This window comes from Metopolophium dirhodum, chromosome 1 (genome assembly GCF_019925205.1).
Source record: "Metopolophium dirhodum isolate CAU chromosome 1, ASM1992520v1, whole genome shotgun sequence".
Lineage (NCBI taxonomy): Eukaryota > Metazoa > Arthropoda > Insecta > Hemiptera > Aphididae > Metopolophium > Metopolophium dirhodum.
Window position 1 is genome coordinate 134,131,408 of NC_083560.1, and position 17,836 is coordinate 134,149,243.

A 17,836-nucleotide genomic window follows, 5' to 3' on the forward strand; every position below is an offset into this window, starting at 1 on the left:
ATCCGTGAAAACGCATATTATTATAAATTGTATATATTTTACCATGTACATCGTATATATTATACCAAATATATCATTTGTGTGTAAGAATGTATATTATTTATATAATAATAATAATTAGGTATATAAAACTATTATATTGTTAGTTATTACACACACTTGCGTTTGTTTTAATAATTATTTAATTTGTTGTTCAAAGCAATTTATATCAAATTTATTTATTTATGTATACAATATTATATATTGTATAACTATACATCTATTAAATACCTATAGTATTTATTATGTAATTACCAGACGGGTAACCATGTTAAGTACCTGCAGCTTTATGATTAGCTTAATTCCATTGTTTCTTTAATGTCAAATAAATAAAATGCGAAAAATAAAGCTTATAAAAATAATACTGCTGTAGTAGTACAAACAGAGATACCTATACGTTTTTGGAAAAATTATCATACATTTATGGATAGTCACTTTCTTAATACTTACATTTAAAGAGTGTCTTTTTATTTTTTTTCCAAATGACGACCATCTACCATTAATCCCTACACGTATGTAGTAAATCGTAAGACACTCGTAACGCGCTCCTCCACAATGAACAAAAATTTTGCTCATATTTATTACTACTTATCATTAACTATTAGGTATTCTCAGTAGGAACGTTTAAATAATTTTTGTATGAAATTTAATATCATTAAATTCAATTGAAAAAAAAACTGTTCTACATTTTTTTTCGATCAGTTGAATTATTTAACTCTTATTAAAAAAACTTTATTTGTTCTTTAGAATTTAATTTTAATTTCCATTTGATTTTTCCCTAGCACTCTAGCTTGTTGGAATGATAATATTATATCTTACATTATTTTATACCTACACATGTCATAACTTAATACATTCCAGTGTACCTAACTTATTTTTTGTACATTTTTAATGATGTTTTATTTTTTTCTAGAAACAATCTGAAATAATCGAAAAATTGAGCTGTCCAAATTCTAATAAGCCACTGAAGACGTTATTTAAACCGGTCAAACCTGAAATAGTTGATATTAAGCTAAAAACAACAACCTCAAGCTCAGAATCTGGTAATATTTCAATCGTAAACTCAATTAACTAAAATAAAAATAACGGCTGTTATTTTTTTTTAACCGATGTTACCCATTGGCTGTTGTTAAACTTAGCCATACCACATATTTTGGTTACCTATAGAAATAATTAAGATAATTTGCTTCTAAAATTTGTTAAATATTAACTATTGGTAATTTTGTATAAAACTTTTGTAATTTGTTAACCATTAAAAAATGTCTCATCGCATAACAAATTAACTAATAAATATTATTTAAATTATTTTTCTTTTGTAATCATATAATATTTAATTTATTAAGCGTTTGACTACATTATACCTAATACTATGGAATAATGTTAGACAAATCATAAATATTTAAGACTTTTTGTCTAAAAATGTCTCTTAACGCAAAACCATAGTATATTTTATAAATCATAGAAATAAATGCAGTACCTATATCGGTATGTGTAAGACATTTTAAAATCCAACGTGCCTTATCGTACCAAATAAAATTACAAACCAAACTAGATTATGCAAATTAAAATACAAGTCATTCCAGACAAAACACGTCCTATAATGGCATTGTCAATTCTCGAGACAATTTGATTGTTAGTTTTGCTTGTTGAAATCCATGACTGTTAATTTAGTGATGCATTCATGACAAAAAATAGGAATCTCTTTATTTGCGTTCTATCTTATGCGAATAGGAAAAACACAAAAAAAAAAATCATTTTCTTTCTCACACAACACACGTTAACGCACGTCACAAATTAAAAAACGACAATTTTCAATTCATAATATTATTATTGTCATAACAAGCGTAAGAAAAAGGTCAGTGTTGGGGAGTAACTTAACATCTTAACTTAAATTAAAATTTACTGTAACAAACTACTTTTTAAGTAATTCGGTGATGATCAAAATTACATTTTATTGTAACTGTAAGTAATTTGTACGTAATATAAGTTACTTGTTTGTAGTAAAATTACTGAAATTAACAGTTACTTTATTTTATTTTAATACGTACATCTTAAGAACCAATTTATATAAGGTATATTATATAAGTACGATTTTCCGACTATTACTTAACATTTTTGTAACAGTTATTTTGAAAACTCATTATTATTTAAAATAAATTTAAAAAAATAAAATTAGTTCTTCTTTGGTTCTCAATTAAATATTTTATATTATTTCATATTGTTAATTGTAATTACTTAGTTAATGTATTGACAAAGAAAATAGAAGGTTCCATTGAGATTGTTGAAGGAATTAAGTATAATTTTGATTGTAACAACTAATAAAGTTATTTTTTAACTCAAAACTCAAAATTAATGTCCTTGGCCAAAAAAAAAGGAACTTGAGAATAATTTGATAACAATTTTTAAAGTTACCTAATTCGTAATTAATTACAAAAAATGTAATTCCCACATCACTGAAAAAGGTAAATATCTTTGGACATTTTTTCCATATTCACAAAAATATGAAAAGGTTTGCTGGTTAGTATCTATAATATTTAAATATTCTCCGTCTCTCCATTTTATTTTAAATACACCTAGTTATCAGACTTATATTTAAAATTGTTATAAATAAATAAATTATATGAATAAATAAATAAATACATTAATATGCATATCGTTTTCAGATGTTGAAGACTACGCCATCGAAATGGCCACGATTGCTCAGTACAACGACGAAACGTTCCAGTCGATATCTAAAGTGATGGGTCGCGGTAGTGGTGGCATCATCAACTTGCCACAAGAGATGTCGATCGCCCAAGAACCGATAAAATCTTCGGGCCGAGGAAGTTTCGACACCAACGGCATTGATTCGGCATTTATCGGTGGCCAGGTCGAGGCCACCAGCACCGGCGTTAGTAGCATCAGCGCCAGTACCAGCACTAGCACTAGCACCGCCAGCTCCGTATCCAGCACGAGCACCGTAACCAGCGCTAGCACTACCAGCACTACTAGCCCCACACCGAAAAGCGAACCAAAAACCTCATCGACGATGACCATGAAGCAAACGACGACACCGACACCTATTGCAACCGCTACCGAGACCATGACTCATACCGGTTCGGTCACCTATAGTACAGCGTCCGGCACCACGACCCATGCGACCACAGTAAATAAAGCGACCACCTCGGCCACAAAAACCGGCACAACCGGTCGCACTGTGACAACCGTTGGCGGCCAGCCGACTGGAACCCCGACCACTACCAGTAACAGTCATCATAATCGCCAACGTGGAAACTCGGCCTACACGACCACCGCTAACACCAACGCCAACGCCCCAATCTACGCTACCACCACCACCCTGCCCAGGAGCCGGCCGACCGTACAGATTACGACCACCGAGAAGATACACACCGTGGCCAAAATGCTGACCGCCGAGACCGGTGACGTCCGCCGGGCCAACGGTCACCGTCCAACCACAGCCACGCTGGCAGCCATCGCGACGGTCGTGGCTAAAATACCATACACTGTGGCCTCCACCTCGGCCACCAGCACTACCAGCCGTCCACTGAACGCACTGCGGTCATACGCCAATTTCGGTGACGGAGACGTGGCCACCACGAAGGACGCCCCGACCACCGAGCCACCGATTCACGTGTACAAGAAAATCGATTTCCCCGGATTGCCGATCAATGACAACGGAGATTACGTGCGCAAGCCTACTGCCACTCAGTTTTCCAGCACCCCGGCCACCACATTTTCCAGTCCCGTCACCAGGAACAGTAACAGTGGGGCGACTACGCGTTATTCGACACCGCTGACCATAGCCGCTTCTACCACCATCAGCGCTTCTGCCAAACCTGCCGATGCCCTCAACAACACATACCCTGCCGCCGCCGAAACAGCTACCACTAACATGGTATCCGACACATCGTCACCCGTGGCCTCCGTTACCGTCGACGAATCAGATGACGACACCAACAACTGGAACCTCATCCCGTCGTCCCCTTCGTCCCTACCCTCCAAAACTGCCAACGACGCTGTCACTGCCACCACGACCAGTGCCTCCGTAACTACCGCGTTCGATGTCACGTCCACCGCCACTGATGTAGCCACCGCCACCGTCACCGCCGCAACCACTACAACCGCCAGGACAACCTCCACCATCACTCCCACTGAGAGCACCTCCACCGTCGCAGCCACTACAACCGCCGCTCCCGCTAACCACCGGAAAATCGCCAACTACGACGCGTACACCGATCACCCCAATCGCAGTCGTCACATAGTCCGCCCCAAACAGCAGCATCACCACTCCTACCCTTACATCTTGTACAGACTTTTGGGATGAACGGTGTCCTATCTCTTATCCCCCCCTCCATGCACTTACGATAAGTAATGACCGTGATATATCACCAAAAACATTTTATTACCTGCTCACCTCATATCTGTTGTCGTCCTCACCCCTAAGGATCGCCCTGAACACAAAATACATTCATTACAATATATTTGGGTACATAAAATATTTCACTGTTCTAAGTTATTTCCTTCTGCAGTATGTCCCACCACAGTAACAAATAACAATCTACAGGTGCAAACATTTTCTCATAAAGTGCTCAATTCGCCATTTTGCAACACAAATTCTTTTACGTTCAAGTCATTTTCAACCACAAGTATTTCAGATTTCAGAAACCTTTGGCCAAAGATTGGCACGTCTACTTCTCACAGAAACACGATGCATGATAATAATTAACAAACTGGTTGGTTTTCACACTACATAACATCCAAAATAAATTTAGGTCTAGGTATATACAATTTACTCCAATTTGATTTCATTCGAAACCATAATTTCATAATCCTTACTCACCCCATCTCAGTTCTCGACCAATAACTAAAATAATTAAAATTAAAATGTCACTATAGATACAAATCCTAAAAGAAGCACAGGCAAAAAATTGATGTTCTAGCCAGGCAAAGAGTTATGTTTTTGGAATACAATGATCTAATTCAAATTCAAATATATTCCGTTAATTCTGATTTTGAAACTAAAAATTAAAACAAAATAACTGCACCTTCTTACAGATATAATAATGATATTCAATGGGAACACCTTCTCATTTAAAATGTTTTTTATTGCCTTTAATCAGCTTGCTTTATTCAAAACGCACTTATTTGATTATACATTATCAACGATATTTTAGATTTGTCAATAGTTATGAATTTTAATTTATAATTAATTAGTTTATACCACTTTTTCAATTTTTACCACATATATATTTTTTTTTTATAATATAAATATCAAAAATTTGAATAAACTATTTATTTAATTGCCTAATCAAAATTAATGTAATTAATAGTAACAATAATTATGTGCATAAATTAAATAATTAATAAACATAATAGTATACAATGGTATTATATACATAATAAAAATAATTACAGACATTTGAATAGATTAGGCCCATTTCTATCCAACTATTTTTATAATCATCATATAATATAGGTAAATATATGTAAGTTAACTCATTCTGAGCAGGTACCATTTGGTATTTTTAAATTTTAAACACAGACGAATTCATTAATATTAAAGACACAACGATTTTGTATGGCTCGAGACATTTTTTCAAACCTAGCTTATCCAAATTCCGGTAATCGAGTGTATTTATAGGCATGTAGTAGGTATTTGAAATTATTTCCATAAAAATGTATCAAGCTAAAACTGTCAAAAATATATTATTAAATATCATGTTCATTATGACATCAAATATTAAAACATTACGTACCTATATAACCTATATTATCTTATTACACATATTTACAAATTGTTCACTTCGTGCGGTGAAACTATTAAAGATACAACACTGTAAGTTTATTATTATTTAATCGCCAAAAATAGTATTATATAATATACAAAAACACATTAATTGGTAAATAGGTAGTAGCTTAGGTTCCAAAAAAAAGAAATATTTTCCACTATTAAAGTAGTTTTTACTGTGAAAACATTTTCTAGCATTTGATATATTTATCTCGTTTGGCTAAATTCATATAACAATTACAGTTTTATATATAACTTTCTATAAACATATACGTATATATTTTTTCTCTTACATAGAAAACATAATCTTTAGATATCTAATAATTTTGAACGAAATGTAAAATTGTTAAATATATAATTAAAATGTGGTCAGCGGATTCTACACAGAGTACCGGAAAATGTTTGCTTTTATTAACTCAACAATATCATATTATTGTAGGTAACAGGAAGTCGATTCGTCGTAATATAGCTTTAAGACGATTTGATTATTAATTATTATAAACAATATTGTAGTTTGTTATTAAAATATACCTATTTAGTAGTTAGTCATTGAAGGTATTGTGTTTGTCAATTTGTAGTCATATGTAGTATTTTGAAATATAATAATCTTTGCTGTCTAAAGTTGAATATTTTATTTATCCTCAAATTCCTCCTCTTAAGTGTTACCTATCTATAGTCTATACTCTTTACCTAATCTTTCTACGGATTCACAAGAGCTGAGAGAAGATCAGTGTTAAGTATACTTTTAATAGTTTAATTTCCATATCTACTTGTTAAGATATAAAATACATTTTTGTACCTAGGTCCTAGGTACATAAAATATGATAAGAAAAAGGTATTTTAGTATTTAAATGTTAAGTATATAATAAATATTAATACCAAATACCAAGGTAATATTAGAAAACATTAAAACAATCTACATTCTACGCTACTGTATAGCTATACTTATCTAGAATTCTAACAATGTAGAAAGTGTATACGTACTAAGTAGGTACCTATAATATAGGTCCTAAATGGCTATATCTAAGATTATATACAATAATAAATATAGGTAGAATACTATAATAGTTCCCAATCACAATAATATATATATATTCTAAAATATTTATGTATAAGTATAATAAACTATAATATATTTTAGATTCTGAGCGGAGCGATGAATGTACTGATTTTACAATGATGTGTGTTTTTTTATTTTTTTTTTTTTTTTGAGTCTGTGTATTAGTAGTCGAAATTATGCTTCGATTTTCAACTTCAGTATCTTGTTCGATGGGAAAGTGAATCTAGTTGGGAGGTCAAATTCCCAATAGTTTTCAAAAGCGCCCCGAAAAACAGAATAAAAATTAAGGAAAAACGGGAATTTTTATGGAAAATTGGTTTTTGACAAAATCGATTTTGGCTTTTGGTGTAACTCTAAAACAAATGATCGTAAATACATGAAATTTTCACTGAATGTTTATATTAGCCTTTTCCATACATAAAAAACTTTCAACATTTTCAAAAGATTTTGACTGGTTTTGAGTTGTTTACGGATATACTCAGTTTCCAACTTGTTTAGGTTTTTTTTCTATGAATGTCAATAAAACTTTATTTGTAAGGTAAAAAAAGCTTAAAAATTTAATATCAAGCTCCTACTATGTTGTTACAATGACGTTCAAAAAATATTAAAAATACTTAGTCACAGTTTTTTTTTATAAGCATTTAAAATTCAAATATTGACAAAATACGGAAAAAACACGAAATTTTACTACCGCTTTTGATCAAATGTTTATGTTAACGCCGCTCTTACGCCGGTGATTGGAAAATGAAGAAAGAATTAAGAAAAATAAATAAATTTATAAAACATAATGAGGTTTTTTTCCCCAAACATTATCTGAATTGTTTATTATTGATAATATGTAAAAGATAACATTGCAATTGAAATAGTAGGTAGAATTTGAAATTAAAGGTTCTCAATGGAGACTCAATAAAATTAAAAATAAACAAACTCTACCATCTTAAAAGAGTATTATTTATTTATTCTAATACTAGAACATAATATCACAGCGAAAAAATCTATCAAAAATGTTCAAAATTATTTTGTGATAAGTGGTTTCTTTGATACCTAGGTACTCTCTGCTTTTACCCTGTTGGGTCTGTTGATAAAGATTTGTTTTAAGTTTCTAAGTGTAAGCATTGTGTTTGGTATGTACAAATAAGCCACTCTAGGGATGAAATTGGCGACAGTTAATTGTAGGCAGCCGCTATGAGGTGCTATACCAACAAAAATTAAATTCATCAAGTAATAATTATTTTGTTTTATAAAATATCATACAGACTCTGTAGTGTCGAAGGCTGTTTTTTGAGGCTCGTGCCTCAACTAAAATCGATAGGTTGGGTTTGTGGTGGGTGGATGCGGATAAGACCAGTATTGTAAAGTATTCGAATAAATCATAAATGTATTCAAATAAAAGTATTCGAAGTCTTTATTTTATATTTTGAATACTTTTTGAAAAAATTATTCGGGTACCTGCGTATTCTGAATAATTTTGTTTGTATTTTTATTCATTAAAAATAGTTTATATTTGTGACAAAACAAATATTTCTATTAAAAATCGGGCACAATTATACCTAAGTTATAAACAATAGTTATTCTCTTTGAATAAAATATGATTGACTCATCTTAATTTCCAACCATTCAAATAAAATGTAATATTAGTGGGGTAAAAAAATATATTTTATTAGTATTTGAATATGTATTCAGAATATATTTTTTTTAAAGTAGTCGAATACAAAATAAAAGCATTCTTTACAAGACTGGATGTCTGGATAAGACTAGATAAGTGATTAGTACTTATTTTAAGATACACAATTTGTTGTGTCTAAGATATAGTTCATTTTTTTTTTGTATCTAATTACAGATACTTATAAGAAAAGTATTTAGACACATTACATCACTGACACTACATTAAATAGTAAGGTATTAAATTCTATGTACATCTATAGTAATGGACCATGATATATGTAGCCTAACTTCTTTTTCAGTTTCAACCGAGACAAATTGTTTATTTTATAATGAAAAATTAATGATAAAACCATAAGCATAACTCGACCTTAAAGTAAGGGGGGCTTCAGCAATAATTTTTTTTTATTAAGTAAATTATTAATAAATTGTACAGGGGCTTAAGAAATTCTGAGGAGCTGTGTTCTGCCTATGGCTAAAACTAACAAACGGTGAGTTACATCGCTACTAAGTTCTATTCTATATAGGTAGGTCGTAGGTACCTCGTAACCTAAGTAGGAATAGTATAGATACTACTAATATACTACAACTATAGATACATACAATATTTACTTAGGTACCTATACCTACCTAACCTATTTAGTACACATACGGCACATTCTACGAATTAACATTTTTGGTAGCATTAAAATGTTTACATTATTATTATGTTTGGGCTTTATACAATTTATGTAGTCTAAATGTGAGAGATTGAGTGTTACTGAATATTAAAACAAGTATCATTAATTATTTATGACTCTAGTTACAATGAAGTAAGTGGACCTATTCAAACTATTCAAAAATATTCAGATACGTGTATGTAATTGAATGATAATTTCAGTTGAAATAAGAAAAAAAAATAACGAAATACTTATTTGATCATGAAGTGGTCATAGATATAGACCATTTGCCTGGGCCTCTACCAAAAACTGTTTTACTCCATAATACTGTCATATTATATATTATTATAAGTTATACATCGTTATCTTCAATAATAATTTACGTATATTATTTCTTTTCGATCAATAAAAAAAAAAAAAGTTTAGTACCTATATTGGTAATAACATACTCAACTATTTCCCAAAATAATTATAGTATAGTATGGCATGTCTACACATACATGATATCATTGATTTTGAATACTCACCCCATTTTTCCCTTTAATAGTACCATTGTGATTTTTAGAATTTTTAAGTAACCTAAACCTAAAGACCATAGTTTTAAATTTCTGATGTTTTATACTATTTAAGGAATATCCTGAGGTGATACAAACTTCTATTTTACAAATGTGAGCCCCCCTTTTTTACTGCAAATTATTAAGCAGATGATTTTCTTGAAAATGTTGATGTACCTATCTAAATCAAAATTCTAATGAGCAGTTTTTGAGTTATCAAAATGTTTATACTAAGGAATAATAAGGATAATAATCCTTAAAAATGGTTTTATAAAAATAAAATTTATATTATGTAATATTAGAATCTAATATCTGATGCGAAGTACTACATCTGATGTAGTATTTATTATACTTGGATCATTTTAACAAATTATTTATATTGATAAATCGATAGTAATTACTTACTTTTTTAAATCGTCAAGCCCCCATATCAACTTAATCTATTACCATAGACATATTATCCTTTGTACACAAACTTGTACAACTCAAAACTACTCCATTAAATTTTAATTTAAATACTAAAACAAAATTCTCAATAAAAATATCTGGCATCTGTCTAATAATTAAAAACAAAAAAGGGGATTTGGAAGTTTATATTATCACAGAATGATCCTTAAGTGGTACAAAAAAGGATTCGAAAACATGGTCTTCAAGTGTATTTAAAAATACCAAAAGTTAGAATTTGAATATAATATGCATAATTTAAGCATAAAAATAGGGCAAGCATGCTTTATATTATAATAATATTAATAATTTTTAATAATGTTTCTGAATCTAATGGATCTAATATTATTTATTTTGTGTGAATGGGTACTTACTAAACATACTGTTAAATGTGAGTACTGAGTATCTACCTAAATTATTACTTTTAGACACTACTATTGTTTTACTACTATCAATTTTAAATAACAGTACACGAGTGGTACGTGAAAAAAAAAATTTAGAGAATCTGTGATCAAAAATTCAAAAACTTATCTTATGCCGGTGGTGCACTCTTGCAGCCCCACATCTTGCAATCGCTCGCATACAATAGGCAACGTAGAGTACCTATACTAGGGGCGTAATTAGGGGGGATCCTCCCAAAACTTTTTTTTTACCGTTAACATTTTGATCAAAGTATTGATAATGACCATCCATGTTTGCTAAAAACGTATATCCCCCCCAAACCAAATTCCTAATTATGCCACTAACCTATACCTATTGATTTTATAGTTGATAGGCACTGGGAAATGAGAAATACAAAGATAAAATTTATATATTGATTTAAAATAACAAATAATAGAATATAAATATATAATACACACAATATGGCGGTGGCGTATTATCTATAGTCCAGTGGAAAAAAATTTGAACCCATAACATAAATTTGTGCTTTGCTCGACCTATTAAATTAATTTATTTTATTATTTAAAGCATTATATAAATTTAATACTTTTCCAAATGCCGCCCAAGATTATACCTTTTTACAAAGTTCTGATCGTATGCGTCGTCTGAGGCAAAAGTAATTTCTAGCAACACCAGACAATATTCAAGACCTCCACTTGTTATTGATGATAAACACACAGTTTGCAATTACATTGCAAAATCCAGCAAATATCTAAGTAAATTCTTAAATTCTTTAATTTTATTTAATTAGTTTAAATCCCAAAAATAATTTTGATAGATTTTATCAAGGTCTGCTGTTGATAAATCAACAAGTAAAAGACGTAATATTCTGTAATTTAAGCAATATTCAAGAAATAGGTCCAGAGTTAAGAAATGTGCGTGTTTTAAATCATAAGATTAAAATATAATATTATATAGGTTATTATTATTTTGAAGTTTAGGTTCGGGTAGCAGGGTGTGACGGAACATTTAAAACAGTACCAACATTTAAAAAAATTATGCATACCAAATATTTACTTTTCAAGTAATTTATAAAAACGTGGTAAGTCATAAATATTATGATCAACAAATTCAATTTTAGCTCTTAAATTTGTTATTATTACCTTTGTTCTTAAATTCAAACCAACAGTGGCCATTTAATATGTATCTAATACAGTAAATAATTGTAAATTGTTAATAGCATCAAAATCATGATTTAAATTTTTTGTTTTTCATGAAAAAATTAAATAAAATGTATACTATATATCTAGGTATATGTTTTTATTGAATTTCAAGGTATTACTAGATAAAGGTAGTAATGTGTATGTTATAACCAAAACAATATTAATTAATATGTTTTATTAATTTATTAAGTTTCAGTTTCAATCTCATGAAGGAAATACATAGTATAAGTATAAGTCTAAAAAATGTATTTTGTTTTATTATTTTTGCAAGTACCTAAATTACTAATAATTTTGTGAGGTATACTGGCTTACGGTTAGGGTTATACTTGTTTACTAGTTTTTTGGTAAAATAGCAATTACTTATTATAATTTATAATTATTTTATTTATAGATCAGTTATTGTTCTTAGAAAATCAGTCATTCGTTGAATTTCCACAATTGAAACAAAATATGAAGGCGAGAACTAAGTTTTCTAAAAATATAAATGGTTGCAATTAATACTTTTCAAATATTTAACAGATTCTAAATGGAGTATCAACACGGACGAGAACAGCTAATACAAAAGCAGTCGAAGATTACCTAACAGATTTGACTAAGGATTTACATGCAGATCGACTGTTAACATTTTTGAGACGAGCAGGACACAGAGTAGATGGATATATTACACAAGAGTTTGGTTCTTTTCCAAAAGTGTTATAATTTATAATATTAATATAATATTGTTATTAAATATTTAAATATTGATCTACAATTTTAGATGAAGAAGAGCTACTATTAGCTGAATGCGTTCAATAATAATTTTACATATCTATACTATTATATAAAGAGGAGTTGTTAGTTACCGTTGTTGAAGGTAATCTCTGGAACTACTAAACCGATTTCGAAAATTCTTTCACCAATAGAAAGTCACATTCTTTGTGGGTGTCATAGGCTAATTTAAAAAGGGAATCGATCACCCCCGGTCGGTGCTCAAACAGGAATTTTGAGATTTACGACAGACAATTTGTTTATTAATGGGTGTATATAGTATGTCTATATGTCCTGTCGCGGCTGTCGGTATCATCAAAAGATCTTAAAGGTGCCTTAATTATTATAAATAGATCACTGCGATATATATTATTTTATTTAATGAAATAATTTCAACCTCTGAGGCCTATTTTGTTAGACCACTTGTGTTCAGACTGTGGACTTATATACATCTCGTGTCTTAAGCCAACGTTTCCATATAAAAAAGGCAATTTTATTTTAATTTACGTTTCGTATTGAAAATGGACGTTATTGTAACTAATAGGCCGAAAGACTTTTATGCCCATGAAGGATTTCAATATATATTTGAAAGGATGAGCGCAGATAAAATTACAAAATAGTATAGATGTCGCAGAATGGATATTAATTGTAAAGGACGAATTCACGTAAATAACCGACATGTTTTAGTTAAGGGAACCCATGGTGGTCATGACGAATCTCCTGTGGATGTAGAGGTAAGTTAAATTAGAATAAATATTAAAAGAATAGATGTTTTATTTTATAGGTAAATTGTAATGTTGTATGCTTGATTAATCAACAGCAAATATTCATTTATTCATCAGGACCTGATATTATCAGGTCTATGGGGAGCATAATCAGTAGTATATTAATGGATATTTTGTTAAGGTCTATGACCGCTTGTTTGGCATCAGCCTGATAATACCGTTTAAATAGGCCCTCTATATTACTCTATACCATAGACCCATGACTAATGAACAGCGTTTAGAGAGAGAAGTCTGCGGTATGCTTAGATCATAATATACTAGTATACGATCTAAAAGGTACTATAGAGTGAGCGGGAAAAGAAACAAAATAGTAAAATGTAAACAGTTTCTTAATACTACTTTAAGTTTTTTTTCTCTCAGCTATATGGTTATACGATCACTTAACATTTATGGCAGGGCGGAGTGGAATGTGCTGTTCATTTTGTCAAGCATAACAATTTTCTAATAATTATCAAAAATCAAAATTATTTGAATGTAAATGACAAACACTATGAATTTTTAATATTTTTCATCTGCCTATGAAACAATATATTAGGAGCCTCCTATTAAATTTTCAATATTTTTTACGAAACAAATAAAATTGTATTGATATTTATAGAAAAGAAAAATTAAAAAAATTGGAACTGAAAATGTCTATAAACAGCTCAAATTATTTTGAAAATGTTATGGATTATGGTGTATAGAAAATGCTAATATAAACATTGAGTCAAAAATTTCATGTACGATCGTTTGTTTTAGAGTTACACCAAAAGCCGAAATTGATTTTGTCAAAAACGGATTTTGCGTAAAATTCACGTTTTTTCTTACTTTTATTTTGTTTTTCCTGGCACTTTTGAAAACTTACTTTACTTTTGACCCCCCAAGTACCAAGTAGATTCACTTTCCTATCAGAAAAGATACTGTTGAAGAAAATCTATGCATTTTTACTTTGACAGACACAATAAATTTTTTTAAAAAAAACACACTATACTATGATGATAAAATATTCTTTAAAAAAGCAAAAAATATTCTAATAATTATCAAAATTATTTAAATGATTGGCATCAACACCATCTAAATTGTAAATACAAAATGAAAATAATCAATTATAATATATTATTATTACATCTTATTAGGTACATCTTCTTAAATAAAAATTAAAATAAAAACCAAAATGAAAATGAAAATATAATATACTTACCTACATTAAAATAGTATTAATGTAATTTGTGATTTCCAATGGCCAATTGAGCTAGGTAAGTAATTGACAATGTTTAGCACTCCTTCTGCATGGGGAAAATAAACAGTTGTACACAGTAAACTGTGTTAAAAGTGTTAGATATTATCAAAAATTATTCACATAAATGTTTTTTTAAAAAAAATATTAATAAGTATAATTTTTTTATGGTAACAAAATATTTAGGTGTGGCTGCATGATAAAAAATTTAAATATGCTAATACTCTGTTTGAAGAATGTATATAATATATTATATTGTCTGATGTATATCCGCTACAAGCAAACAAGTTATTAATAATATATTTATAAATCTAAAAATATTAATAACAATATTTTTTTTTTTTTTTTTTATTGATCTTAAGCTTCGGCAACTATGGCCATTAGCTGTAGTGGTCTGTTTGTGGGTTGTTAGTGACGGTAGGGGAAGGAACACGTGTGTGTTGTGTTTGGCAGAATTTTTGATTGGGCACCTGTAGGTATCTGTCATGCCCGGGTGGGGGATGGTGGCACTTGTTCTCCAGACACCGTGACTTGCACGGAGAAAAATGCCGCCTGGTGGTCGAGGATCGAACTCGGACCGGCTGTGCCGAATCCGTCGCGTTAGACCGCTCGGCCACCTCGTCCCCCTAACAATATTTATTGGTACCTTTATAACTTATAAGCTACAAATCATTGGTGCAAATAGGGGGGGGGACTTAATCCCCCAATTCAAAGGTCTGTTCTTAGTACTAAGCATAATATATAATTTTTAGAAAATAATATAGGAAGATCGTCTATGTTACGAATAATAATATATTATACTTAAAATTGTAAGTAAAAAAAAACACTGGTTCCTATTATATTATAACGGTGAACCACGATTGCGCCCAGCTTACCTTTTTCCATTCAAAAAACGCAATACGATTGCGCTCGACCAATTAGCACTATCGCGCCAGTCTATAACCTTTTTTACCTGCATAAAACGCAACACGATTGCGCTCTAATATGTATATATGTGTTTGTCCCGTATATGTATATGTTATATAACAATTTTCTAGTACACTATTTAAAAATACAGTCGGACTTGGTTTTCCTTGGACTTGATTTCCCCATATGTACAACCAAGTAATCGAGATAATGTTTTGTGGTTAATTTATCTTATTATCCATGGACTGCAGATATCAGTATGCGTCAATGATAGTGTCGTGGTCGGATTTTACATTTGAGCTGCAATTGACTGTTGGCTGTTGACTGTTAACTATTTTAAACCGTGTTTAACTCACTAGCTGTTCCGTAAAGTGTATCGTCGTGAAAATAATAATAGTGTAAAAAATGGATCTATGTATATCAAAAAAGTTCGAGACTGAGAAAGGTAAACCATGCATATTAGTAAATGGTCATAAATATAGGGAATATAAAATAATTAAAAGCGTAGGCAGTATTCGGTATCGGTGTACTAACAAAAATTGCCAATCGAGTATATATGTTGACAATAATGTTACGAAAGTTCTTAGCATGCTTAATGAACACAATCATGAAAATATTTCGGAAAATATCGTTAGTAGACAAATAATAAATTCACGAATTAAAAGAAAATGTGAAAACAACTTATTCACAAGGCCGAACAAAATAATTCGACAAGAACTACGTAGCACTGAAAATGATTTACAAACCGTCCATTCTGATATCAAATTATGGAGAAAAAGTATGTATGATTTCCGTAAAAAAAAATTACCAACAATTCCAAAATCACTGGAAGAATCAAAATTTCAATTGTTTAACTTGCGCGATACTCTTAAAACTAATTTAGATGAATATTTTTGCTACATGGAAGAAATTTCAAATATAGTTGTATTGACTTGCCCAACTAATCTGGATATATTAAGTCGTTCAAATAATATTTTTGCTGATGGCACATTTTTACATTCGCCAAAATACTATGATCAACTGTACACAATTCATACGCTACAAAACGGTTTTTATATTCCTTTAATATACTGTTTTTTGACGTCAAAATCAACTGAATATTATGTAGATATGTGGCGCACTATTATAAAATTATGTTTAAAGTTGACAGGCATAAATGTATTAATATCATTAGCTAATTGTAATTTTCATTTCGATTTTGAAAAAAGCGCACACAATGCTATTAAAGAATGTTTTCCGAATTGCAAAATTATGGCCTGTAGATTCCACTTAGGTCAAAGTTGGTTCAGAAAAATCCAAAGCAATAGCGACTTATTAAAAGAATATAATTCAAAGTCAGAAATAGGCCTTTGGTTAAAATGTTTTTTCGCTCTTGGTTTTTTACCCGAAAATTTAGTCGGTGATGGCTTTTCTTGTTTAATCGAAAATGCTCCTACTGACAACTTTTATTTTTCGGATTATATATTTGATAATTATGTATGCCCTGAAGCGGTTTTTCCACCATTTGTATGGGCTGGTAAACCTTCAGAAGAAGCTCGAACAACCAATGGACCAGAATCATTCCACCGACATTATAATTCGCAGTTTTACACATCACATCCTTCAATTCATGAAGTTATTAATATATTATTAGACATTCAAAGTGAAACATACTTAAAAATTAGTAGTATTAAAACGAATAATAAAAACAAACCACGAAAAGAACAAATTGATAAATTGACATTTATAACGGAAACATGGACAAAATTAGAAAAAAATGAAATATCTCTGCTAGAATATTTGAAAGTAATGGGACCAAAATTTTGTGCCACAAAATTGTAATTTATACATTTGTATTATTTTTATTATTATTATTATGATAAAAAAAATATTTAAATAGTGTACTAGAAAATTGTTATATAACATATACATATACGGGACAAACACATATATATATATATATATATATTAGAGCGCAATCGTGTTGCGTTTTATACAGGTAAAAAAGGTTATAGATTGGCGCGATAGTGCTAATTGGTCGAGCGCCATCGTGTTACACCCATATTATAATAGTTTGATACTTTGAGAAGATTATTTTATTGTTAGCCACTAACTTTTACAGTTTTTTGTTTTAAGTTGTTGAGACAGATAAAAAATAAAAATCATTACAGAGTGATATATCATGAACATTGTATAATGTATATTAGATGTTTGATAAAATGGTCAATGGGGAATGGTTCACCAAATAAATCATAGATAGGTACACTTGCCAATGTTATATGTTGCAGGTATTATAGGTACGCTGTTACGCGAGGAGTATTCCGTATATATTATACCTATTAATCAATTAAATTAATAATTAATTATGTAACAATCAACGATTATAACAATGT

At 30.3% G+C, this 17,836-nt stretch overlaps 2 protein-coding genes across 2 annotated transcripts in view; both read left to right on the top strand.

Moving 5' to 3' along the window:
- LOC132934775 (uncharacterized) overlaps window positions 1–6,448 on the top strand; it is a 303,914-nt gene extending 297,466 nt beyond the window's left edge. The window contains exons 6-7 of the mRNA XM_061001118.1: window positions 953–1,082; window positions 2,703–6,448. Coding sequence (XP_060857101.1) covers window positions 953–1,082; window positions 2,703–4,363 — 1,791 coding nt within the window. The 3' untranslated portion in view covers window positions 4,364–6,448. The remainder of the gene's footprint in view (window positions 1–952; window positions 1,083–2,702) is intronic.
- Window positions 6,449–14,454: 8,006 nt separating this feature from the next.
- LOC132932503 (uncharacterized) lies at window positions 14,455–17,285 on the top strand. Its single transcript, XM_060998892.1, has one exon. The coding sequence runs from the start codon at window positions 15,870–15,872 to the stop codon at window positions 17,283–17,285; it is 1,416 nt and encodes a 471-aa protein (XP_060854875.1). The 5' UTR covers window positions 14,455–15,869.
- Window positions 17,286–17,836: the final 551 nt, after the last annotated feature.